The sequence below is a fragment of the Elgaria multicarinata genome, chromosome 11 (assembly GCF_023053635.1).
Source record: "Elgaria multicarinata webbii isolate HBS135686 ecotype San Diego chromosome 11, rElgMul1.1.pri, whole genome shotgun sequence".
Classification (NCBI taxonomy): domain Eukaryota; kingdom Metazoa; phylum Chordata; class Lepidosauria; order Squamata; family Anguidae; genus Elgaria; species Elgaria multicarinata.
Genome location: NC_086181.1, coordinates 34,616,596 through 34,642,202, shown reverse-complemented (window position 1 = coordinate 34,642,202; position 25,607 = coordinate 34,616,596). Strand labels below are relative to the sequence as shown.

The window sequence follows — 25,607 nt, the reverse complement described above, 5'->3', positions numbered from 1 at the left end:
TCTATCTATCCATCCATCTATCTCAAATGTCTCTCAGTCATCCCTTGATCATCACAGAAACCCTTTGGCTTGCTCATCCATCCTGTCTATATTTTGTCCATCATGTCCCTGTCAAGTGACGATCTGTTTCATAAGGGGTACAGTTGTCTTAGTTTAATGCACCAACGAACAAACAGGGATCTTCTGATACCTTAAATGACCAACATACTGTGGCAGCAAAAGCTTTTGCGGAGTAGAACTGACTTCATCTGTCTGTCTAGCTTTTGGTGACCATATGAAAAGGAGGACAGGGCTCCTGTATCTTTAACAGTTGCATAGAAAAGGGAATTTCAGCAGGTGTCATTTGTATATATGGAGAACCTGGTGAAATTCCCTCTTCATCACAATAGTTAAAGGTGCAGGAGCTATACTAGAGTGACCATTTTAAAAGAGGGCAGGGCACCTGCAGCTTTAACTGTTTTGATGAAGAGGAAATTTCACCTGGTTTCCATATATACAAATGACACCTGCAGAAATTCCCTTTTCAATACAACTGTTAAAGATACAGGAGCCCTGTCCTCTTTTTCATATGGTCGCCCTAGCCTTCCATCCAGGATTTTGTCCTCGCCCTGACATTCTTCATCCATTCCAGGAGAACTGGAGACACATTTGCACCCATCCCTACAAACCTATGAATGTGTCCAACCCTGGACCCCTCCTTGCCTCTTTTGTATCTGGTCAAGAGAGCAGGGCTCCTGCAGCTTTAAATGTTGTGATGAAGAGGGAATTTCATTAGGTGCTGCATGCATATAAAATGACACCTGCTGAAAGTCCCTTTTCTATACAGCTGTTAAAGACACAGGAGCACTGCCCTCCTTTCCATAGATTACCCCAGTGAACTGTATTTAAATATTTTAAATAAATAAGTGCCAGAAGGGCATTTCACAGGGGAGAATTAATTTGGTTGGCAAGGGATGAGCGGGACACCCCACTTCCTGCTCACTAATCCTCCCCGGTATGGACACTACGAGAGCATTCTGCTTAGAGTAAGCCCAGTCACTTCAATGGGTCGTAAGAATGACGAAACCCTGGACCCACCCAGCCCAACGGATTGGGACCCCTGCCTATGATTCGTATGGCAGAGCTCGGAGCCTTTTTATGAGCAATTTGATATTATGCAGCCGTTCCCCAGGTGGTCCCGACGATCTCCGTGTCACGCAAAGTTCCCCCCGCCGGGTTCTGCACGTGTAGCAGACCTCTGAGAAACGAAAATAGAAAGGGCAAGCGCTGCTGTGCTGAGGGGCCTTTTCTGCTACTTTCGGTTTCGTTTCTCTGAAATGAGGCGCGTCTGGTTTTGGATCTCTCTTAGCTAAGCAGCTTTCGTGCTGTCTTGCTTTATCCCTGCTGCTGTGGATGAGACCCGGGTAAGTTGTTACTAACCTCCATGAATGGGGCGCGGTAATAAAGGAAGGAAAGGGGGTGTTAATTAAAAAGGGGTGCCTCAAAGCCACAAGCTCCTAGTTCTGCATTCTCCAATGTCTCCTGATTGCTTTCCAACTGTATTTCTTTTAGGGTACAAAGCCAAAGGTGTGGGTGTGTGTGTGATCTTATTACTTAATACCCAGTAATCACATTAAGTAATGATAATAACACACACACACACACACACACACACACCACCCTAACAATTTCTATTTGTTCTGTTCCATCCCCGTCCCCAAAAAATAATAATGGCATTTTGTTTTTGCAATCATAAGGGCTGAAAAGGTGTGGCTGGTTGTTTTTTAAATGAAGAGAATATTGATTATGTGGGTGGCTGAGTACAGACTGGCATTTGTGACCCTGAAAATCAAAATGTTTAGGGCTCATTGCTCTGGGATGCCAGAATAAACCATGCTTTAAAGCAGGGGAAGGAAAGCGAGGTAACTATAAGCTTTTGGGCTGCCTCAGTCTTTTAAATAATTTGTGTATAGGCGTGAAAGGATCAGTAATTTTTTTTTAAAGTAAGACCATTCTTTCTTTAGTGTACCTAGAGTAGTTGACTTTTTAATGGCAAAGTTCCTGTGCAGTTAACAGCAGTGTAACATGCAGAAATTCTTCAGGTAAAGCTTTTCCCAGCATGACTTTAAAATGATGGGGGGAAGTTTTACTACTCCCCGAATTTTCCACTATTTGTACTGTTATTAGAGGAATCAAGAGCCATGCTAGAAGAAAAATGGACACCCTTTTGAAATACTTGAGAGGTAAACATTTCTGTGCTTTGGATCATGTGAACCAGCTCTGTGCAGGCAGTATTTAGGGGTGTGTGCGCTATGTTCTCCAGGGATCCGTTCCAGCTGGCTGGCCGTGGCAGTGACGGAATAACAGGTTGGGTGGGGCGAGGTTCTCCATCGTCACTGGGAAGATAATTGTTATGGTGAATGCAACACATAACAGAATTGTGTTGAGTAACAAACTAGAGACTTGCAGCCTGCATCAGGCTGGTGAAATCTATCACCGCAGGCCGCCTCTGAAGGCTGCTCCCTCTCACCTGCCTGTGCCCTGATTTGTGTATTTGCGTCAACAGCTGTTGCCTAGATCAAGAGTGGACAGAAAGTAGAACTCCAGATGTTTGCTTCCAGGATTCTTGGCCATTGGCCATGCTGGCTGGGGCTTCTGGGAGTTGAAGTCCAAGGCATCTGGAGAGCTTCCATCTGCTCATCACTGGCCTAGTGGGAAAAGTGGGTGGGTCCTTCCCCTACACCATGCACCTCAATGAATATTCAAGCCAAGTGTGCAGCAATGATGCCTGATACTTTGGGGTATCTCATTCAAATTAATCCCGCTTACCCCCACTCTTGGGGAGACAATTTCCGTAAAAAGAGGAACCATACTTGTGAAGGAGTACCCAGTGGCTGAGTTCACACAACACAACAACACACACTCAACCTATACCCAAGTCTGAGTGTGGGTTGTTGTTGAACTGTGAGTTGTTGTTGAACTGTGGGTTGTTGTGTGAACCCAGCCATGCTAACAAACCATGGTTTGTTAACCACAAACGGTCTACAGAAAGAACCCATGGTTCATTGATGGGTTTTGAACTGTGAGCTATTCCTAATTAACAAACAGTGGTTTGTTAGCATGGCTCGATTCACACAACACAACAACCCATGTTAAAGCAACAACCCACACTCAACCTTGTGATATGGTTAATCTGAATCTGTTATGGTTGGAATCCAATTTTTAAAAAACATCTAAAATTGATTCATCATATAGATTTTTATTAATTCACTGATTAAATCTGCATATAAATAAATTCTGAAGGAGGAAAAGCATCCTTTCTTTGTTTTTATTTATTATTTAAATCTACCTATATAGCATTATTACTCTGCTCTTCAACAAAAAAGCTGACAAATATTAATAATTACATTTTTAGATAATGCACTACGGTTTTCCAGCAGGCGTATCTTAAAAGAGGCATTCCTTCCTCAGAGAGAGAGAGAGAATATCTCACACAAGTGCTTTTGTAAGCATTTAGTTATTAAAGATCTGCCTATTTGTTCAGTGGCACATGTTTTAAAAGATTTAAAGCTTTTTTAAAATCAAGTAATCTAACCCGCCAGTCATTAAAATCTAGGATCTCTATAAAAGAAAAGTTTCACTCTCCTGCCCCGCCTTGCCCTGCTTATACAGTCATGGCTTGTTCATAACCGGTGAAGTGTATTATGGTTGTACAGCCCAGAATGGAGCGACAGCTACTCAACAATGAAACATAGTCTAATATAAGGATGTTTGAACCTCTTTCAGCCTGAGGGCCAAATTCCATTTCGGAGACGCCCTTGGGGGCCACATTCCGGTGGTGGGTGGGGCCAAAAGCAAAAAGGGCCAGGGCCAGGTCTGGCCCAAGATGTTTTGCTGCCTGAGGTTAAAAAAACAGGCAAAAACAAGTCCCGTTCCATGTACAAAAGCTAATTGGACCAGCAGATGAACCTATCTCCAATACATGGACCTCATCTTCCACTGTAGGCAACTGACTAACTTAGTGGGCGCAGAGCAGGTCACACAGCACACTGATCTCTCCTCCCAGTGCTTTGCTGCCCCCTCCCAGCATCTGCTGCCTGAGGCAACTACTTCACTCTAATGGTAGGGGCGGCCATGGGCACAGCCAAAATACCAAACATATCAGCCTAGCTTTAGCTTAAATCTCCTATAGCCAGTTACTAAGCCCTTAGGAGAGGCAGTTCAACTTTTTAAAATTGTGGTGGTGTCTGAAAACCGCACAAAAGTTGAGAAGCCTCCAAACGATCGGTGGTCCAGTGAAAGGTGTTGTCCTAGCGAAGGGGCATGATCTTCTGGGGACCCCGGGAAGGCCAGAGGTTTTACATCCCTAGTCTAATACCAACAGATCTATGTTGGTTTGTTTCCTGAAGGATATTTTCCACTGCCTGCAGCCATGGCCTTTGAGACGATCCGGAGAGACCGTGAGAAGCTGATCTCCTTCCTCGAAAGAGGGCCTGATCTCATCTTGGACGATGTGGCCTCCCAGGGCTTCATCTCTGAGAATGATTACGAGGCTTTGGATAAGCTGCAAAATCCAAAGGAGAAGATGCGGAAACTTTTGGTGAAGATCCAACTCAAAGGCGAACTGATCTGCCAGCGGTTCCTGGAATGTGCACGGAGCCTCTTTCCAGATCTGCCTCCTCAGTTATGGCCTCCAGCAAGTTGTGAGTTAAGGCTTTGTAGTACTTCCAAGTTTCTGTATTTTGGTGATCCAGATCTCCTGATTCACTGGGACCTTCACAAAGCTCCATACCAATGAATCTTATTTTTAAGTGATCCTGGGGTTGCTTTGGTCTTTGAAATCTTGCTATTTTTTTTAAAAAAAAATAGTGTTGAATGGAGCCTTGATTATACTTCATTATGATTATAATTATAATTATTAATCATGAATGCCGCACCTTAACTCTGCAGTGTTTTATAGCCTTATAATATCTGGCCTTGCAACAATGTAAGCCACTATTATCCCTGTTTCACAGAGATGGTGACTTAATAGCAGCTGCTGAGTTTAGGGCTTAGGTGGGGTCAAGGCTTAATATGAGCCAGGCCTCAGCCCCTGAACCTCTTCAGGAGGAGGAACAGACCATGGCACACCGGGGGAGTAAGAATGAAGAGGGTGTCCCTGAGCATTGGAAGAGGGCCACTGAGGAATTGCAGTCAGTCTTCATACATCTGGGGTTAGAGGGAAAGGTCTCTGGGTCGGAGGTATAGATCGAGACCCAGGACGTATCCTGATTTACAGCACTTTCCCAATCACTACGCCCAGTAATTGTCAGTGTAACAATTACATCAGTGTAATTGATGAGGTTTGAATTCATTAATTACACTGATGAGTTAAAACTTGTAGGCTGGCTGGCAATTCTAGTGGGTTAGACTGGAGGTTGTCTTGGAGTAACAATTACACTGATGAGTTCCATCCCGATACTAAGAGGAAAAATGAGGGATTTAGTGTGATAGAGCTAATGTATAAGCATCCATGCCCACTCTTACTGGGTAACTTAGGACACAGTCCTATCGATTGCACCCTCACTGCTTGGAAGCCTACAAACTCAGAGGCTTCTGCATTTCTTGTGCCCTGCCCAGCTGAAGCCAGCAGTGTGGGGGTAATGGCAGAGGTGATATTTGTCTTCCTGTCCTCTGCTCTGCTGTATTTTTGCTAGATGGGCATTTTAGCCCGTTTAGCAAAGAGGAGAGGAGGAGGTTGAAGGAAGCTCAGGATAACTCATATCCTGGCCTGTTCGGTCCCCTCCCCACCCACCTAAACACTCCCTTTCTTGAGATTATATATATTATTTTTAGTAGTTTTGGTTACAGAGGTCAAATGTTACATCAGTTGTATATACACATATATCTATATATTCCATATCAATTCAGATACAGGTTCCAAGTTCCCGCCTTGAGTGGACTCCCCCCAACCACCAGTATTGCCATCTTCCTATCTACTCTAAATGTATACCTCTAAATGTATACCCCCGTTACCTATAGTAACGGGGTTATTCTCCCCTCTTCTTCTTTATTCACAAAGTCAATAAATTTCTTCCAGATCCCCACAAATTTATTTTCATATAGTTGTCCTTGCACTTTCTGTCATTTTTTCTAGAATGGCAATCTGCCAAACCCTTTGGTAGCATTTATTAATGTGAAGCCCTTTGCCATCCTTCCAGTGCCTGGCAATCAACCCTCTTGCCACCAGTAGAAGGAGGCCTATTAAATCCTTATCTTATAGTTTATTGTCCAGACCTTTATATAAATTTAACAGCTAGGTGGGAGGATGGATAAACCCATTGCCCAGTTATTGAGCTAATCTCCTGGAACACTTTGTTCCAGAAAATATTCACCTTTGGACATGACCACCACATATGTAAATATGTCCCGACTCCTGAACAACCCCTCCAACATTCTGGGGATGTCCCTGGGCTCATCATGGGTATTTTTCTTGGTGTCAGATACTATCTGTGTATCAATTTTAACTCCCCCTTTCAAGGTCAGAGCGTTGTCTCTGACAGAGGGGATTTACAACCCATCCAATGGTCTAAGGGACGCTCCTCCCACGGACCATCGGATGGCTCTCTTAATTTAGCTTTCTCCAGGATAATCACTTTCCTTTATTTCTGATGACTCAGCCCCACAGCAAGTCGTGCAAGCAGACAATTTCCTGTTTTTGATCCCAGAACAAGGACCCTGCTTCCTGCCTCTGTGGCTTGTGAAATGATTACTAATCACTCTAATCCCCAGTTCCCTGGGCTGTGGTAAAAAGTTTGAGGACAGCGGGTTTACATTTCCTTTAGATGCAATCGCACGGGAGACTTAACGGTGTCTTTGTACCATCTGTGTTATTTACAAATCATACCAGCAACGTGCCGTGGATCCCAAGTGCCTGCTGATGATGGGGAAGCCGCTGGTCCTGCTTGCGTGGGATATACCCAAATCAAGTGCACTCCACCCTGCCTCTTCTTCCAGTTCATTTAAACTTGCATCTGTGGCCTCTTCTACACCAAGCAGGATATTCCACAATGAAAGTGGTATATAAAAGGCAGGAGCCACACTACTGTTTATAGTGGTATTGAAGTGCACTGACAACAGTCGGGCCCATTGACACATACCATATACTGCTTTCATACCACTATACCCTGCTTGGCATGGCTCCTGCCTTTTATATACCACTTTCATAGTGCAATATCCTACTTGGTGTAGATGAGGCCTGTGTCCGGCTCAAGCGGTGAAGCCTGCCTGGGTCCTAATTCAACTCTCTGGGGTTCTCCAGAGGCCACGCCCCCTGGCCACACCCATAAGTGTGCGCAGCACATTTCATTAGGGTGTGCATCCAGGGAATTTTTTTTAAAAAAATCTCACTGCCTTGCCGGGGCTGCTCTTTTGCACAATTGTGATGAGCTCCATTACACGGGCAGATAGGGGCGACCACGTGTTTCAAATTGCTGACTACGTGGTTTGTAATTGAAAACTTCCCCTCTTTGGGGGGCTCTTAGCCTTAAATGGGACAGCACCCTCTAGTGGGTGCTTTGTAGCACAACTTCAGCCGCATGTTAGGAAATTCCGCAATGGTGCCCTCCACACAACACGATAACCAATGGTGGTTCAAATAGCCAAATAACCAACTGTTGATTAAAAAACTCCCTCCACACAACACGATAACCCATGGTGGGTTAAATAACCAACTGTCGTCTATTTAAACCACCATGGGTTACCATGTTGCTTAAACCTAGTCAGTTCCCCTTCCCAAAGCAGAGTATAACTGGGACTTTTGTTACTGTGTCAGAAGTCAGTGGCTTATAGAAAAGCTAATAATATTTTATACGGTGCTATCGGTGTATTTGGTTTTTTACATACTAACATAAGCAAGAAATATGAGATTTTATTTTGGTTTAAGGAGCCTATATGGACAATGGAGGAGACAACAGGAAGAAGAATTTAATTAGAGAAGCAAGGAATGAATTATGAGCATATTCAGCAGCAGCTTTGAGCTGTTTAAGAGGAAACAGGACCTGACCTGTTCTGCATATGACCCCTTGATAATTTGAGCAATACTTACATTTCTAGTTCCTCCTGATGAAATATTGGTGATTTTTTTCCCCCGCTTCTGAAATTTCATCACCCCCTGATCATGAACTTTGGACATGATCTGTCACCCTTTTTGCATAACGCTGAGTGATTTGCATTCCCCCCCCCCCCGCCGCCCTTTTTCTTTTTTGCGCTTTCATTTCCAGCCTCCTGCTGCCCTGTTTTTTGTCCTCAATTCTTGGACCCGACATGAGGTCAACGCTAAGACTCAGAGTATCCTCTGTTGCAATTTATTCATAGAAATTCAGTTTCCAGAGAAGTAGCTGTGTACATCTGTTGCAGCCAACAAGGACAAGAAGTCTTGTTTTTCTTTAAAACTAAAACTTCTTCCTCATCGCTGAATAATTACAGGCGATGCCCATTTGGTGTTTTAAAGAAGTATCCTGACACACACATGCACACCCCAGGTCAGATTTTGTTAAGCTGCTTCCTTCTCCAATCACCTCAAGAAAAAGAAGACAACAATATGGCGGCGTCTCTGCTAGCTATTTTGTTTGAAATGGACACCCTTTGGCTTAGTTTTGACAGAAGGCGTTATCAGGCGAGTGTTTTACCGCACCCTCATTACTGCGCGCTCGCGTTCTTTCATGGGTCCTTTTAAAGCGAAACTTGCCACCACTTCCTGCTGTTTGCAGGAAAAGAAGCGGAATAAAAGCGCCCACTGAACAGGCCACGTGGCCACGTTGCTGTTTCCTCTTTCTTCCCCCTGTAAAGAAATCATTGCTGTTGTGGGACAGCAGCAGGAGGTCATAGCGATGGTAGGGAAACGCGATTCTCTCTCCCACCCCCGCCCCGTTTGATGATGCTCAGAGACTCCTTTCTAATCCGTTGCGCTCCAGCGTCTTCCATGTTGCCCTCGTGTCTTCTTTTCAGATCAGAACTGTGGCCATTAAAAACGAAACCTTAAATGCAGTTGCGGCACTCTTGAGGCTTTTTGAGGCTCAGCGATGCTCCCCAGGTGCTGCTGTTATCCCTGCTGGGTGGGAACGGATCGGGTGCTTATATCAGGCCTGTATTTTCTCCCTTTCTTTAGTGGATTAAAAGCAGCTTGGTGGGATTTTGAACGGGAAGGCAACACAGAGGGAAAGGGGTCATCCCTCCCTCTTCCCAGTGTCACTGCTCTGATCAAAATGTAATAAATAAATGTAATAAATAAAAATTGGAGGACTCTCCTCCCCCCACAGCTGCATAGTTTATTTTTAAACAGTTTTGGCGGATCTTATAATGGATTGGGCCTGAAAAAGGCAGTTGCCAACATTCCACAAAAGAGCCAGGTTGGAGGCAGGAGATGGTCTGAACTCTCAGTGGCTAAGGTCGCTGGGGGTCATCAAGGGCTGAGAGCAGATCTCAGCACCAGCCCAATAGTGCCTCCATGTGCACCTCTTTAATTTAGGAATACTGTACATGTGTGCCGTCCTGTCCTATTGTTAAAAGTAAACTGCTGGAGTTCGGGATGCATGTGTAGAGGTCAAAGACTCCTCTGCCTATGATACTAAGGGTACAGTCCTATTGATTGTGTCCTCGACGTTCGGAAAGCCACAAACCCGGAGGCTTCCGCATTTGCCGTGCCCTGCTGGGCTGAAGCTGGCAGGGTGAGAGGAATGGCAGAGGTGATCTTCGCCTCCTGGTCCTCTGATCTTCTAATTTTTCACTTTTCAGCCGGTTTCGCGGGAGTGCTTTGTATTGGGGGTGGGTAAGACGAGGCTCAGGATAACTCGTATCCTGGCTTCTCCAGTCTCCTCTCTTCCCCGCTCATTGAAACACCCCTTTCCTGAGTCTTTGAGATCACTTTTCCAACCTCAGAGAGGCAGCCAGCGTGGGTCTCTCTGCACCAGTTGGGAGGGAGAGGGGTGGATCTCAAACTCCTCGTTCCAAGGTTGGAGTGCTGTTTCCGATCTCAGAGAGATTTTGCATGCCATCCTAAGGTCCCTCTCCCCGGAGACCACAGGATACCTCTAGCTGACTCAGCCCTCACTGACAGGATGCAATATACCTCTATAGCGAGACATATTTCCTACCCCTGCCCTTGCAATATATAAGCTCACACACTACATTGCACTTATTAATAAATGTCAGTTTCTGAAAGCTAGGGAGTGATGCTGAAAGGATTCATACTATCAGGTTTCTTGCAGATACTACAAAAGTGTGCAGTGAAGGTGGGTGGAGATCTGAATAGAACAGTTCTTAATTCTGAATGTCTTTGTGTTAGCTTGCTCAGATCAAAATGGAGGTTGCGATCCATACCCTGCTTCTGTTTTGGAGAAGAATGAAGAAGAATCCTCTGTTGAAAGCAAGAACCCAGAAGGTATTCCTGTACAGTATCAGTAACTAATTATAAATGCCAAATGAACCTTTATTGATGCTCCAGAATAGCAATTCTGTTATACCAGGACTTCAGAACACTCTCATAATTAGGGCCATACTACCACATTGGGCCTGTTCAGAAGACACCTTAAACCATGGCTTAACCATGGTGAAGTCAGAAAGCCAAGCCATGTTCAGAAGACACCTTAAACCACTGCTTTAATCACGGTGAATAAGGCTTTTTGGTTTATTCACCATGGTTAAAGCTGTGGTTTAAGGTGTCTTTTGAATGGGGCCATTGAAATGAAAACATGGGAGTTCTCAGGCTGCAAAGCTCAGTTCAGTCCATATCATTTATTTATTTTCATTTTAACATTTCTTGGCCACCTTTCAGGGCAGAAGTCCTCACAAGGCATCCGACAACAATGAAATACATAAATACATACTAAAACCATGTGTCTTGTATGTTCTGAATCGTTCTTTGAAAATTGGTGTTTTCCACCCAATTACTTACTACTCTAGTTCAGGCTGGGGAACCCTCTGGCAACCACGGTGTGGAGGGCCTTCAGATATTGTTGGACTTCATCTCCCATCAACCTCAGCCAGAATGGCCAATGATCAGGGATGATGGGACTTGTAGTCCAACAACGTCTGCAGAGCCACACCTGGCCTAGTCACTTTGCAAGCTTTTCTCCATCTATTTCCTTGTACTTCTACCTTTCCAACTATCCTGAAGCATGTAACCTAACAATAAAATCCTATGTATATCTAGTCAGACGTAATTTCCATTGCTTTCAGTGAGGCTTACTCCTAGGTTAGTGGGTAAAAGGATTGCAGTCTAAACCCTGAAGTTTCATGCTGTCGAACTGATCTTTAATTCCCTCACAGGAGCTGGTGAGTTAAACATTCCATGACTGAATCTTCCCCTCAGCATTTAGAATGTTCATGAACATTCTGGAATATCACAGCACCCCAGTTATCCAAATATTGACATTAGTTCCTGTTATGTGTGTCATCTATCCCTGGTCCTGATAATCTGATGCCTTGAAAAAATGAGTTTAACTAATTTTACGCTTAATCTTCTGTTGTTGTTGTCTTCTTCTCATTTACACAAATAACTAGAAAATGTATCCAGCAAGCAAGAGCCTGTACCAGACACAATGGAGGAAGACACTTTTGAAGGTAAGGATTCCACATCTGCTGGTATTTCTGGGAGATATTTGAACATTATAATCTGGAAACAAAGAGAAGAACATGAGAAGAGACCTGATGGATCAGACCAAAGGCATGTTTGGTCCAGCATCTGGTTTTGTGCAGTAGCCAATCCATTGCCCCTGGGAAGCCCACAAGCAGGACATGAAGACAACAGCCCTCCCGCTGTTGTTTCCCTCAACCCCTGGCGGTAGCCTATAGCCACCATGACCAATAGCTATTGATAGCCTCATCTTCCATGAATCTGCCTAGTTCCTATTTAAGGCCATCTAAGATGGTGTTCATTATCACATCTTCTGGCATCAAATTCCATAGGTTAAATACATGCTTTCGAAAAACACACAACCCCCTTTTGTTTATTCGGAACCTCCCAGTATTCAACTTCCTTGGAAGACCCCAAATTCAAGGACTATGAGAAACTTCTGTCTATCCATTTTCTCCACATCACGATTGCTTTGGATCAGGGATAGGTGACATGCAGCCCATAGGACAGATGCACACTCCCCCCGTGGCCTTTTTGGGGGGCTCCCGCTGTGTTCCCCTGCTGCAACTGTGAAATAGTGCTGAATTGGTTGCCATAGTAGCAGCAGCAAAAAATGAGGGTGATTTTGCAGGGCAACAAGGCACACGTGCCTTGTTTGTAAGTGGACTCTCACTCCCAGAATCCTCCTGGAAGTGCAGTTCTGCTTGGAAGCAAGGGGCCTCTTCCAAACACCTTGTTTCTCTGCAAAATCACGGTGATTTCTGTCACTGCTGTGGTGAATTGAGCATGGTATAGAGTGCATCCCTCCATTGGTTTGGGTGGGTGGGGGGGAATGCAGCTGCTGACATTGGGCTCCTCTCAACAAGCAATTTATTGCAAGCTCATGATTGGCCATTCAAGAAAGTTTGCAGGGTTTTTTAATGACATTGTGAACAATCAGGATGTCTCCCGTTGTGTCTGTTTGGAATTGGACATGAAAAGACCCACTTTTAAAGTAGTACTATCTGAAAAAGTGGGATCTTCCACCACTAGATGGCGCTGTCTCAATTGAAGTGAAAAGAGCAGGCTTAGAGGGGGATTATTCAGTTCAAACCACATGGTTGCCCCTCTCCGTCCATGTAATTCAGCCCATGGGAATCATGTCCAAAAGCACGAAGCCCAAATGCTCCGGGTAAGCAATGCAATTTCCCTTAAAAATACGCTCAGAGAAGTTGCTCACTCTGCTTTGGAGCAAGTTGCTTTGTGATGTAATCTAGGAGTTTCCTATAAACCCTGGCCCCAGAGGTCATTGGGTACAGATTTTTTTCCCAGGACTTCCCAAAACACCAACTGCCACTACTTGTTGATTTATAGAGAGCAGTAGGACTCTCCATTTCTATCCTTAGCATGTGGTTTGAGATATGACAAACTCCAAATCCACCCAGATGAGAACATAGATATTTAAAAGAATAACTATCTTTCATATCTATCTAAAAGGTCACTATTCAGAACAAACAATAACTGATAATAATTCTTAAAAACCTAACATCTTTGCTTTTAATAACTTCTCTTTTACAATCTGAGCGTCATCAGACGGGCGGATTTTCGCATTTCCCTACTGTCTCTATGGCCTCCTGCTGCTGTCCCACAATAGCAATGGTCTCTTTAGATGGGGAAAGAAAGAGGAATCAGCAACGACCACATGGCCCATTCAGGGGCCGTTTTTATCACGCCGCTTTTCCTGCACACAGCGAGAAATGGTGGCACATTCCGTTGTTTTTTGAAAGGACGGATTAAAAGGGGTCTATTTTGCGACGTAAAAACGAGCGGGAGGCGGACGTCCTCAACTAAAGGATGCGTGAACATCCGTAAGAGGACAGTAGCGAGCATGCAATAAAACACTTGTCCGATGAAGCTCCCTGTCACTTACTATGTTGTTGTCCCTCAATCAGGGATTTAAAGGCCCGCTTCCCCGGCGCGTTAATAGCCAATTAAACACACGAAGCTGGAGAATACACTTAATCCATTTACTTCCGATACTGCAGTATGGGGGCGCTCTCCGGTTCCACAAGATGGAGGTACCCAGAACAAACGAATCTCACAGTACATATAGGCCCTGACTACAAGAGGGTGTTAGTCGCTATCTATTGGTCAGTTCTGGATTAGCAAATTAAGTTACATTCAATTTTCAAGTTAAGGTGCACAATCTTAACGAGTCATAGGTTACATTCGAGGCTCTATTGGTCGAAATTTTTTTCCCTTTGTCTGCTAGGACATGATGTCCACCATTAAAGAATACAAATCTGGCATGTAGCCACCTGTGGCCACCCTTTTGTTAGACAAAGGTTCTTTTGCCCGACTCTACTTTCACAACGACAGAGGGTTCAAAAAGCGCTTTATTGATTTAAATCAAGATCTGAGCTCTAAAAGGCGAGTGGTCAGACAAAGAAAACGAAAGTTAAGAACCTTTATATAGTTAGTGTCTGGGCTTTGCCCAGTGACAGTGTTAGCCAATCAGAACATAAAGTTTAGCATAACAGTTACCTTGCTCTGTATTCTTTTCGTCTTACAACAACTAACATTGTTCCTTTGTTCCACATCAACAATGACCTTCTAGGCCGGAGCTAGGAGTAACAGTTTTTGTTAGATAAAGGGGGAAACAAGCTGACACCTATGGATAGACGTGACTTCTCGCTTGCTGTGAAATGGCTGCAATTCTACTTCCTTTCTAAAATGGCTTCACTTTGGCTGACATAGCTTTCTGTTTTCTAACACTTTGGCAGAGAAGCCATCTTTAACCCTTGGCACATTACATTCATCGGAGAGATGAAACCTCTCACTGGGGCCATCAATGTGACTCTTTCCCCTAATTCCTCTCACTGTCTCTCTGCTAACTCAACTCCCTTTCCCTGACAGTTCTCCTCCTAACTGATTTTCTCCAACTGCCTCTTCACTCCACCCAACGTTCCCTTCTGGTCTCAGCTGCCCAACATTCCTCCACGCACTCTCCTGTCGCATGCTTTCATATGAATAAGAGGGTTGTTTTGGACTGCGGGTTTCACTCTATGGCCTCATCTACACCAAGCAGGATATTGCACCATGAAAGCGATATGAAAGCATTATAAAAGCGGCAGGAGCCTCACCACTGCTTTATAGTAGTATTGAAGCGCATTGATAACTGTTGGGGCCCTTTGACATATACCATATATGTCATTCTGGGGCATTCTGGGAGTTGTAGTCCAACACATCTGGAGTGCCCCAGGTTGAGGAAGGCTGATCTAAGGGAAGAGAAATGGAGGGGAGAAAGCAGAGGGGGATTAATTTGAGAATGCCGGAGTGAAGAGATCAGGTTTTGTTTTGTTTTAATATGCCAAGGGAAGGAGCTAAACTGGATGTTGGGAAGTAAAGGGAAAGTGAGCATGTAACGGGAAAGTGAGAATGTAATGTTGACTTTATGGACAGGTGTGCCAGAGGGTCAAAGAGTGACAAGGGGCAGCAGATAAGGAGGGGAAAAGGGGGCATTCTAGCTTTTTTGCTGTGTGTTCCATGTTATCTCAAAATCATTACAGCGGTTTGTCCAGTGCTTTGCTCAAATGATAATAACCACAAATGTGACCTACAAATCCTGTGGTTTAGTCAAAGCAGGCGGAAATCTAGCACCTAAATTTCCTAGCAGCGAATTCCCCAATCCATCAACGGGCAAACGAAGTCTCCACGTACTTCACGAAATCCGGGGAGTTTTGAGAATTGAAGTGCCACCAGGGTGGTTAGTTCTGCGTAACCTAATCTCGTTTCTGCGCTTTGGAATGCAGAGTTCAGAGGGTTTATGTTTTTTTAATGGGAGTATGTCTTCTGAACTGGTAATATTTTGGCTCCAGTCCAATGTTTACCATAATTTGTCAGTTCTGCCTATAGATTGTGAGCTCCCCCTCTTAAAATCTGAAGTTCCTCATTAGAGTTAAGCCATCTTGGTTTTCACTGATCTAGTGAGCTACTGATATTGCTAAACAAACATCTTACCTAACCTTAGCAAGAAATATATCTTATCTGATTTCTGGCAAGCTGCCTGTTTGACCACACGTCTTAATGCTGGAGACGGGGGAGCTTCTTCCTCAATTTCGCTGCTGCGGACAGCATGTTTCTGTGTTCTGACTGGATATGATAGTTTCGTGGGATGTGAGTGAAGGATCGACATCATCGCCTGTGGTGGGTTTCATCCTAAAGATAGCTCACGTTTTCCCTTTTTGTGTAAGAGACCGCTGTCTTTTGGTTGACGGAAATGGTTATCATAACAAAAGCAAGAGCAGAACAAAAGCAGATTTTGAATCCCTTTTAGCTCGGCCTTGCCGTGGTGCTGGAGCTTGAGCACCTCAAGGATGCCATGAGCTAAACTGAAGGGACACCCAAGACGGGAAGGTCATGGTAGAGAGGTCAGACTAAATACGATCCCTGGGGAAGGTAATGGCAACCCACCCCAGTATTCTTGCCATGAAAACTAAATGGATCAGTTGCCACATAATGAGAAGACAGGACACCCTGGAGAAGAGGCTGATGCTAGGGAAAGTGGAAGGCAAAAGGAAGAGGGGCCAACCAAGGGCAAGATGGATGGATGACATTCTGGAGGTGACAGACTTGACCTTGGGGGAGCTAGGGGTGGCGACAGCCGACAGAAAGCTCTGGCGTGGGCTGGTCCATGAAGTCACGAAGAGTCGGAAGCGACTGAACGAATAAACAACAACAACACCTGGTAGTTAGTACATGATCTAGAGCAGGGTTAGGGAACTTCCTTTCTCTTGAGGGTCGCGTTCTTTTGTGGGTAATTTGTTAGGGAGCACATGCCGGTGATGGGTGGGGCTAAAACCAGTGGTGGGTAGAACCAGAGCCCCGGAGTGGATCAGACCCTTTTCTCTTTCTGCCACCCTCTTTTCTCTTCCGCTCTTCCTTCCAATCCAGCAGGCTGTGGAAGTCCATTTTAATTTTGTAATTTTTTTTTGTAGTGTCTGCCTGTTTGTGTTTTGAAATAATAATAAAACATTTAAATCCCAATCCAGCGGGCTGCCAGGGAAGGGATAAGTTGTTTTTTTGCCGGAGGTCTGATCTCATGCTTTTGAAATTAGGCTGAAATTAGGCCACATGAAGTTAAGCTGGGGCTGCAGTTTGCCCATTTCTGATCCATAGGGTGGCCAGTAAGGACACTTAACCAGCAAACTCCCTAACAAAAGAAATGGTGATCCAGTTGCCATGACATGATGAGGTGGAATCCTGCAGGTACTCCAGCTATGTCTAAGGGTGGGATCACATACAGAGATTTGAGTATTTATTTACAATATTTATGAGTGCTACCCCACCCTACAATTCTCAAGGTTCTCTGTCTGAAGCCATAATTGTTAGAACTGGCACACGAGGTTGAAGACAACTGTTGTAGTCGATGTCTGACAGTACTGAGAACCTGGAAGGGAGACTGAGCAGTACATCCCGCAGTCAAGGGGAAGGAGTCCATTGCTTCTTGTCTCTTCTGTTACCAGCAGAAACATATAATTATAAAAATCTGTATTATTCAGATTTGTTGCAGAATGCCGCTTTTCTTGGGACAGGTTTATTACCTTGGGGGAGAATTTTATTTAGGAGTGCAATATGTGCATAGAATCCATACTGTCTGCCTGAATATGTTGTATGTTCTTTGTTCTAAGCACATATCCATAGTGATGGGAACATTATTATTATTATTATTATTATTATTATTATTATTATTATTATTATTATTATTATTATTTTGGAGCTTAGCGGATCAATCCTGATCCTATCTGGAAACCATTCTTTGTCCTTCTTTCCCTATCTGTCTGTTGATTGCCCTATCAATGGCCAGAGAAAATTACAATTGGTGCCTGGAGCGAAATGTTGGTGGGCATTTCAGACCTTCTAACAGGAGTGCTCCTGAACTGCCCCCTGCCACGACACAGGCTCTGAACACCAGACCCGGCCGAGGCTACTCCCTGCTCAAGCCAAGCACCACCGCTTGATACGCCTGAGGCAAGGGATAAAACCCACCTTCCTCCAAACTATGTGGAGAAAGGGGTTAAAATGGAGAAGGATTTTAATATATATAATAATGCGCTGTGAGTTATATCTGCTGAGGTGAATGATTGTCAGAGTGGGTGCTGAATGTGTAAACTTAAGATGATAAATGCCAAACAGACACGTGGGATTTTTGTGGTAGTTAAAAACAAAACAATCAAAATTTATTTTTAAAAGTTCACAAGCTTTGTTTCAAATAAAACAATTAAAACCCTTTTTGAAACCTTTCATACAATCCTGTCACTCATTCACATACGCGCTTTCCTTTTTCTCACACAATCACTCTTGAACTTTCTTTATTATCAGTATTGATTAATATACATCCACTACGTGCACACCACACTCTAAAGACACCACTCACTACACTGACCCTCAAATTTCCCAGAACTTAAGTACCATAAACACAGAGAGCACTACAGACTCTAAGAGGACCTAACAAGACTCCCTGAAAAGTTTTCTTAATCCCCTCAGTCATTCCCTTATATATATCACTCTTCCCCCCTCCCAAGACATTCTAACATTGCTAAGTTTCAAAAAAATTATAGAATCATAGAATAGCAGAGTTGGAAGGGGCCTACAAGGCCATCGAGTCCAACCCCCCACTCAATGCAGGAATCCACCCTAAAGCATCCCTGACAGATGGGTGTCCAGCTTCCTCTTGAAGGCCTCTAGTGTGGGAGAGCCCACAACCTCCCTAGGTAACTGATTCCATTGTCGTACTGCTCTAATAGTCAGGAAGTTTTTCCTGATGTCCAGCTGGAATCTGGCTTCCTTTAACTTGAGCCCGTTATTCCGTGTCCTGCACTCTGGGAGGATCGAGAAGAGATCCTGGCCCTCCTCTGTGTGACAACCTTTGAAGTATTTGAAGAGTGCTCTCATGTCTCCCCTCAATCTTCTCTTCTCCAGGCTAAACATGCCCAGTTCTTTCAGTCTCTCCTCATGTTTGCATTCTCCTTCCCTCTTTATTGTTTACTACAACTTATTAGATTGTAAGCCTATGCGGCAGGGTCTTGCTATTTACTGTGTTATCTGTACAGCACCATGTACATTGATGGTGCTATATAAATAAATAAATAATAATAATAATAATAATAATAATAATAACTCCGCCCACTCAGGCCAACATTCTAAAAACCACAGACTTACAAACTGCAGACATACATTTGGAATTGACTTGTGGGGTGTAATGCCACACACCCCACCCCGTTTTTTTGCTTATCTTTATTTATTTATTGCAATTCTATACCACCCAATAGCCGAAGCTCTCTGGGAGGTTCACAGACATTAAAACCACAAAGTACAATGTCCTACTGACACTCAACATTCCATGGTCACTCAGAAAGCTCAGTCTTCATTGGGCTGTTTTGGAGGGGAGGGTGGGGGTTACCCCTGAAAATGCAGATAGCTCCATGTTGTCTCTCCGCGACTCTGGTTTGGCACTTCCCATTTCAATTTACTGTTGGAGGGAGTGATTGGTGCACTTTATTAATAACTATTGGACACCCATTTGAAAGGTGCATGTCACTCATTTTCCCCAGCCCCATCTTTCTGCCCTCCTCTGCAAATTTTCCTCCTTCCAATCAGTGTTCCTGCTTCGTGGGGAGTAATGGTTTCCTTCCTTTTCCACAGCGATACCTTTCCTGGCGAAGTTGGGGCTCAACAAGCGAAATTGCAGAAAGCTCAACATGGGAGAAATCCTGGAAATCGACTCGGAGAGTCTCAAACCTGTGGTTCCTCAGAAGCTGGAAGATCTACCTTGGCATTTCTTGAGGAAACTGATGGCCCTCAATGGGACGGCCAGGAACACCAGCCTTGTGTCAAAGGATTCTGAGGAAGATTCATCTGGGGATGAGGAGGAAGATGTGGGAGATGAGATGTTCTCTCTGAGGGAGATGGACACTGGAGACTCTGTGAACCCCCTTGATGTCCTTTGTGCCATCCTACTTTGCTCCGATAGCTTCCTTCAGCAGGAGATCTTGCTCAAAATGTCCATGTGCCAGTTTGCCCTCCCTTTGATCTTACCTCCCCTTGACACCCCCAAATGTACCTTCATGCTGTGGGCCATGAGGGACATTGTGAGAAAATGGAGGCCCCATTCTCTAGCTGAGAGCAGAGGTTTCAGAGAAGAGACTTTAGTGCTGACCCCCATGCCAACCATTTCCTTTGTGCGAATAGGAAATTGCAGTCTCTCCAAATCGAAACTTCTTAATGAGGTCCTCAGCTCCCCTCAGCACCACCACGATTTCTTTGTACACCGTGATGCGGACTGTGGGAATATCCCTCGAGAGATTAGTGATGGGCTTGTGGAAATTTCCTGGTATTTTCCTGTGGGGAGGGAAAACTCTGATCTTTTCCCTGAGCCTGTAGCAGTAATGAACCTGCGTGGAAACGTAGAGGCACACTGGCTACAGTTCAGTTTTTTAACAGAGGTGTCCTCAGCTGTGTTCATTCTTGCTGAGAACATTTCGAACACGGAATATGCTATGCTATTGAGTCTTCAGGGATCAGCATCTAAATACTACTTTATCTTGAATACTGAAGGTGGGAAATCAAAGGAAACGCTGGGCTTCCTTAACAAGCTAGCTCCAGCTTTGAACCTCAGCAAATCGCAGCTGTTGATGAAAGAAAAGAGCCAAAATACCACAGAATTTGTGAAGAAGCTTCAGTCAAACATGAAGAATATCTTGAACTCCCTTCCAAAAGCGGTGAATATTGAAGAAATGGCAAGCATAAGCCGAGAACTGGGGATCCAGATAGATGAGGATACAAAGGCCTGTCAGAATGGGACCCTGCATGCCGAGGAAATTGTCAAAGAAATAGGGGATGTTGCAAACTACAAGAAGAAAATGCTGAAACTCCAGGGGGACTTGTGGAAGAATGTGGCCAAAGTGGAGAAAGAACTGTGCCGGATGAAAAGGCAAGCTGACATACCAACCGAAGATTACAAATCTCAGTTAAGGGAGAAACGGATAGAATTACGTGGAGAGCAGAATCAGTGTGACCTCACTAGTGGGATAATGAAATTTATTAATGGAATACATCACCTTTGCTCAGTGGAGAAATGCTACTTTCTGAAATGGATGAAGTTCAGCTTAGATCGTGTTGCGAGGGCAAACTTCTTAAGATTACGGGAAGAATATAAAGAGAAGTGTCAAGCCACTGGAAATGATCCACAACAGTTAGCAGAGCTGGATGAATTAATTTCCACCAGTTCCTTAGGGGTGGAACACTTTATGCGTGAGTTGGGTCAGTTTTATGAAGCAGAATATATGATGGTGAAGGAAGGTAACATGATGGACGACCAAAGGCAATTTGTCCACCTACCAGGGATAGCTGCTGACCTTATGCTGGAAGGCTTTCCAATGGAGCTGATTGATGGAGATGCATCTAACATCCCTCTGCAATGGGTAACTGATGTTCTGACTGAGCTTCATGCCAAGCTTGATGGGAAATCCAGGATGCAGGTTCTAACTGTTCTTGGTGTGCAGAGCACTGGCAAATCCACCCTTCTCAATACTATGTTTGGACTTCAGTTTGCGGTCAGCAGTGGCCGATGTACTAGAGGAGCATTCATGACACTCCTTAGAGTCACAGAGAATTTTCGGAAGGAAATTGGTTGTGATTTCATCCTGGTGATAGACACGGAAGGTTTGAAAGCTCCTGAGCTGGCTAAATTGGAGGATAGCTATGAACATGATAACGAGCTGGCCACCTTGGTGATTGGACTCAGTGACATAACAATAGTAAACCTGGCTATGGAGAATGCCACTGAAATGAAGGACACCTTGCAAATTGTGGTCCATGCGTTTTTGAGGATGGAGGAAATTGGGTGCAAACCTAATTGCCAATTTGTGCATCAGAACGTTAGTGATGTTTCTGCCCATGATCAGAACATGAGGGACAGAAAACGCCTCCTGGAACAACTCAATGAAATGACTAAAGCTGCAGCAAGGATGGAAAAACACTGCAGGGAAGTGTCCTTCTCAGATATTATGGACTACGATCCAGAAAAACACAACTGGTACATCCCTGGCTTATGGCATGGCGTCCCACCCATGGCCCCAGTGAATTTGGGATACAGTGAGAGTGTATCAGAGTTGAAAAGGTACCTGTTTGAGCTGATGAGAACCTGTTCACAAAATAGATCCCCTAAAGACATCCCCCAGTTTGTTGAATGGGTAAAGAGCTTGTGGAATGCTGTAAAACATGAAAACTTTATCTTCAGCTTCCGTAACAGTCTTGTGGCTGATGCTTATAACCAACTCTCAGTGAAGTATTCAGAATGGGAATGGGATTTCCGGAAGGAGATGCATCTTTGGGTGTCCAAAGCAGAGACTTCAATTCAGAATCAATCCCTAGAAGTCCTAGAAGCTGATGCATTAGATAAATTGAAGGTTGAAGCCTATCAGAAATTGCATGATGGAGAGCAAAACATGTTACAGTGCATACAAAGCTATTTTGAGAGTGGTGGAGAAAGCTTGCACCTGATTGAAAAGTATAGAGAAGAATTTGTTGGAAGTGTGAAGTTTCTTCGGAACAAGCTAGAAAGCTATTCAATTCACAAGTGTCAGGAAGCCGTTCTTATACGTAAGGGACAAAGTAAGATAGACAACCTGCAGGCCAAATACTTTAAAACCATAGAAGGGAAGGTGAACAAGCTCTTAGAAGAGTGTAAAGAGAAGGAAAACAAACTGAATTCTAAGGAACTGAAAGAAGAGTTTGAGAAAATGTGGAAGGAAACCCTAGAAGAGTTGCCGTCAAATAGTTTAACTCATCGACAAATTCATGTAGATGTATCGCATCAGCTCAGAAAAGATTTGGCAAGTCGGGGCGGCTTGGCCAATCAGATCATCCAGAAGGTATTGTTCACATCAGGCTGTAGAAGGACACCGTTCACCATGAAAAAGAAATATCTAGAAACATCGCTTATAGGAACACTAAAGGGTCTATTATTCAAGGATTATCTAGGTGAAGCAGAGAATGCTACCATGGGCCTGATTGGTGTGTGTAGGAAATACGTTACAGAGAAAGTCAGTGTGAAACGGGACTATGATGAAACATATTGCCGGGAACTGTTAAGAATAATCAATGAGCAACTTAAGGAAAAGGATTTCCAGAAACTTCACACTACCATTCACTTTGAAGTGGATCTTAAATGGTACATCCTGGAAGAGGCAGCTGATGCTTTTCAGAACATGCACGATGAGTTCCAGAGGGCAAACAATCCTCATCGACGTCTAGAAAACCTGAAGCCTCACTATTTCTCCATCTTCAAAGACCTTTACTATGAGAAGGATGCTTGTCAGAACAGAGCCAAGGATTTTTGTGATCTGTGCCTGAAACCCGCTCTGGTGGACTACTGCAATAAGAGACTTGGAGTAGAAATCGTCGAGGACATCCTCAGCAGCGGGCAGTCTGTGCAGTACGGCAGTCGAAGCTTCTTTCAGTTCACAGTGCAGAAGGCATTGCTGGAAAAGGGAAACGTCGATGCCTATGTGGAATACATAAAGCACTATGAAGACTTTGTGAAATCTTGGATACAAGCTCACCTGTTGGACCATTACAGCCAGAGAGGAGAGGGCTTAGCGGTCTTGGAGAGAGGAATCCTGTCTGCTGTGACAAAGCAAGCAAGCAAGGCTCTAGAAAGCTCTGCAAACCAAACCCTGATTTTGTCTGAATTCTTGGAGTGCTTCTGCCAAGAGATGAGTGAAGAACTTGTCATTTCGAAGAACTCCCTAGACGTCATCTTGTTCAACAACGTTTCTAATGTTAGTTCTTTCTCAGCTGAGATACAAAGATATGTCCCTGAGGTGATAGAAGGGATCCTTTCAGAGCAGCTGAAGATGAACACTGAGGCAGTATTTTCAAACATTCCGTTCAAGCCCCAGGATGAGATCTTCAAGCGCGTCTTCGGCTGTGGGAAGCAGTGTCCCTTCTGCAAAGTCCCCTGTGAAGCCGGAGGGGGAAACCACAAGGAACACTTTGCATCCGTCCATCGACCTCAAGGGTTAGGAAAGTATAGAAATCATGTAACATCCAAACTTAGCTATTCCTTATGCTCCTCTGATGTCATGTCAAACGCCCGTTTCAGCAACGTGGACACAGATGGAAAATGGCATCCCTATAAAGACTATCGCCAATACTATCCCAACTGGTGCATCCAGCCCGATGCCAGCATCACAGCCTCGGACTACTGGAAGTTTGTGTTCAGCAAGTTCAATCAGCAGTTTGCTAATCAGTATGATGCTCTCCCTGCTGATCTTCCTAAGGACTGGGAGAAAATCACCCAGAAGCAAGCACTGGAAAGCATCCAAGAAGCCTTTAACATGAAATAATTCATGCTGGTTGCTGCCATTCTCAACCTTGTGCCCAAGTGCCTAAACAGGTAGTGGAAGTACTGTCTGTCTGTAGTAAATACCAACCTATTGTTAAGGGTCCTTTTTAACTCGCAGCATTATTGGCATTGTAGGCAGTGGTCTACATAATGTTTTCTGGATACTTTAAGGAGAAACAACCAGCGCTGTTCTATAGTGCCATGTAATGAATATAGGAACTTTACATAGCATCTGCACACGACATGCAAAACTTAAGTGTGTTTAGAATCTTAACTGAAATGCAAGCTCTGTCTTCCATGGGACATCTGGATGTCCTAAAATTCACAACTGCACTTAAAAGAAATTGCTATCTGGTTTACAATACGTGTGACTGCTGGTTTGCTCTTCTGTTTTTCAGCTTCTTTCCCCATGGTTGCACTTATTCAAGAAATTCCTAATTTTATAGCGCCCAATCCGCTTGCAATAAATTAGCCATCTATTCCTGCTTTAGTAATCTTTCCCCTCCTCCAGTTAAAAAATGGGGGTAATATTGATCAACTTCCACAGAATTTTGACGATGGGCACAAATAGAGAATGCAACTCACCTTCCACATAGAAGGTGCTATAGAAATGATTAATAATCTATGTGTTTACTTCTTTACAAGAGAGACAGTAAGGCTTATGCAGTTCTCCTCTGCCAGCCATATTTTGCTCTGGAAGTCCCGTAATCCCTAAGGAAAAGTAGCCGGTGAAGAAGCAGCCCTTTGCACGTGCTTCCTGGTATCCACATTACTACAGAAGACGTTCCAGGTGTGATTTCAACAGGGCTCTACTCATACACAGATGGTGTGTGTGGATGAGTACAGAACTGCCAAATCCTAGTTATTCAGCTGTATAAAATAAAATTAATATTATAACATCTAAAAACAAGTGCCTGGTGCATGTCAGTTTTACCACCGCCTTTTGCCCTCCATTGACCAAAATCCTGGAAGACAGGAGCAGGTTTAGTTCTTGGGAAGTGGTAGGGTTTGCATAGTCCATTCTTTTCCTTATACCTTTGTGAAAATAAAAGGGATAAATTGCCTGTGGGGAAACAGCGCCCCTTCTGCTACATGCCCTGCGAAGCTGGACGGTGACAGTGTAGTACAGCCTTCCTCAACCTGGGGCGTTCCAGATGTGTTGGACTGCATCTCCCAGAATGCCCCAGCCAGCTGGCTGGGGCATTCTGGGAGTTGTAGTCCAACACATCTGGAGCGCCCCAGGTTGAGGAAGGCTGGTGTAGTAAGACATTTCAGAAGACCATTGTGATGTTTTCCCCATGCTCAGAACTCTGTGCTTCCCTGTTCATCCTCTGTGCCTGAACTTTCTCCTAGTTCTCAGGGGAAAGCCAATCATGCTGACTGGAAAATACTGGGAGTTGTAGGACTTCTTCCCCCACCCCCCATCTAAACCTGCATAGGATTGCATTTTAAAAGACCTGCAATAGATGGGCATACCTTGAGAGTCTACCGTGGAGCTACAGTTTTAGATTTTTAGGGTACAATTTAGGGCAACTAATTTATTTTTTGCTTGTTCCCTTTATATCACACCTTCCCTCTAAGGAGCTCAAGGACGTATACTATGGGCTCATCGATACCAGGCAGATA

General features: G+C 44.2%; 1 protein-coding gene across 1 annotated transcript; it reads left to right on the top strand.

The window, feature by feature from the left end:
- The first annotated feature begins 4,411 nt into the window (after positions 1-4,411).
- Positions 4,412-24,891, top strand: LOC134406826 (interferon-induced very large GTPase 1-like). Its single transcript, XM_063138424.1, has 4 exons — positions 4,412-4,682; positions 10,304-10,399; positions 11,521-11,580; positions 19,277-24,891. Exons 1-4 carry the CDS (start codon positions 4,412-4,414, stop codon positions 23,980-23,982), a joined length of 5,133 nt encoding a protein of 1,710 aa, XP_062994494.1. The 3' UTR covers positions 23,983-24,891.
- The last annotated feature ends 716 nt before the right edge of the window (positions 24,892-25,607 follow it).

Excerpts from the sequence above, each read along its gene's own strand:
- LOC134406826 (XM_063138424.1), top strand. The coding sequence starts at position 4,412 with ATGGCCTTTGAGACGATCCGGAGAGACCGTGAGAAGCTGATCTCCTTC. Across the intron at positions 4,683-10,303 it reads GTTATGGCCTCCAGCAAGTT|CTTGCTCAGATCAAAATGGA; the intron begins GTGAGTTAAGGC and ends TCTTTGTGTTAG. Across the intron at positions 11,581-19,276 it reads GGAGGAAGACACTTTTGAAG|CGATACCTTTCCTGGCGAAG; the intron begins GTAAGGATTCCA and ends CCTTTTCCACAG.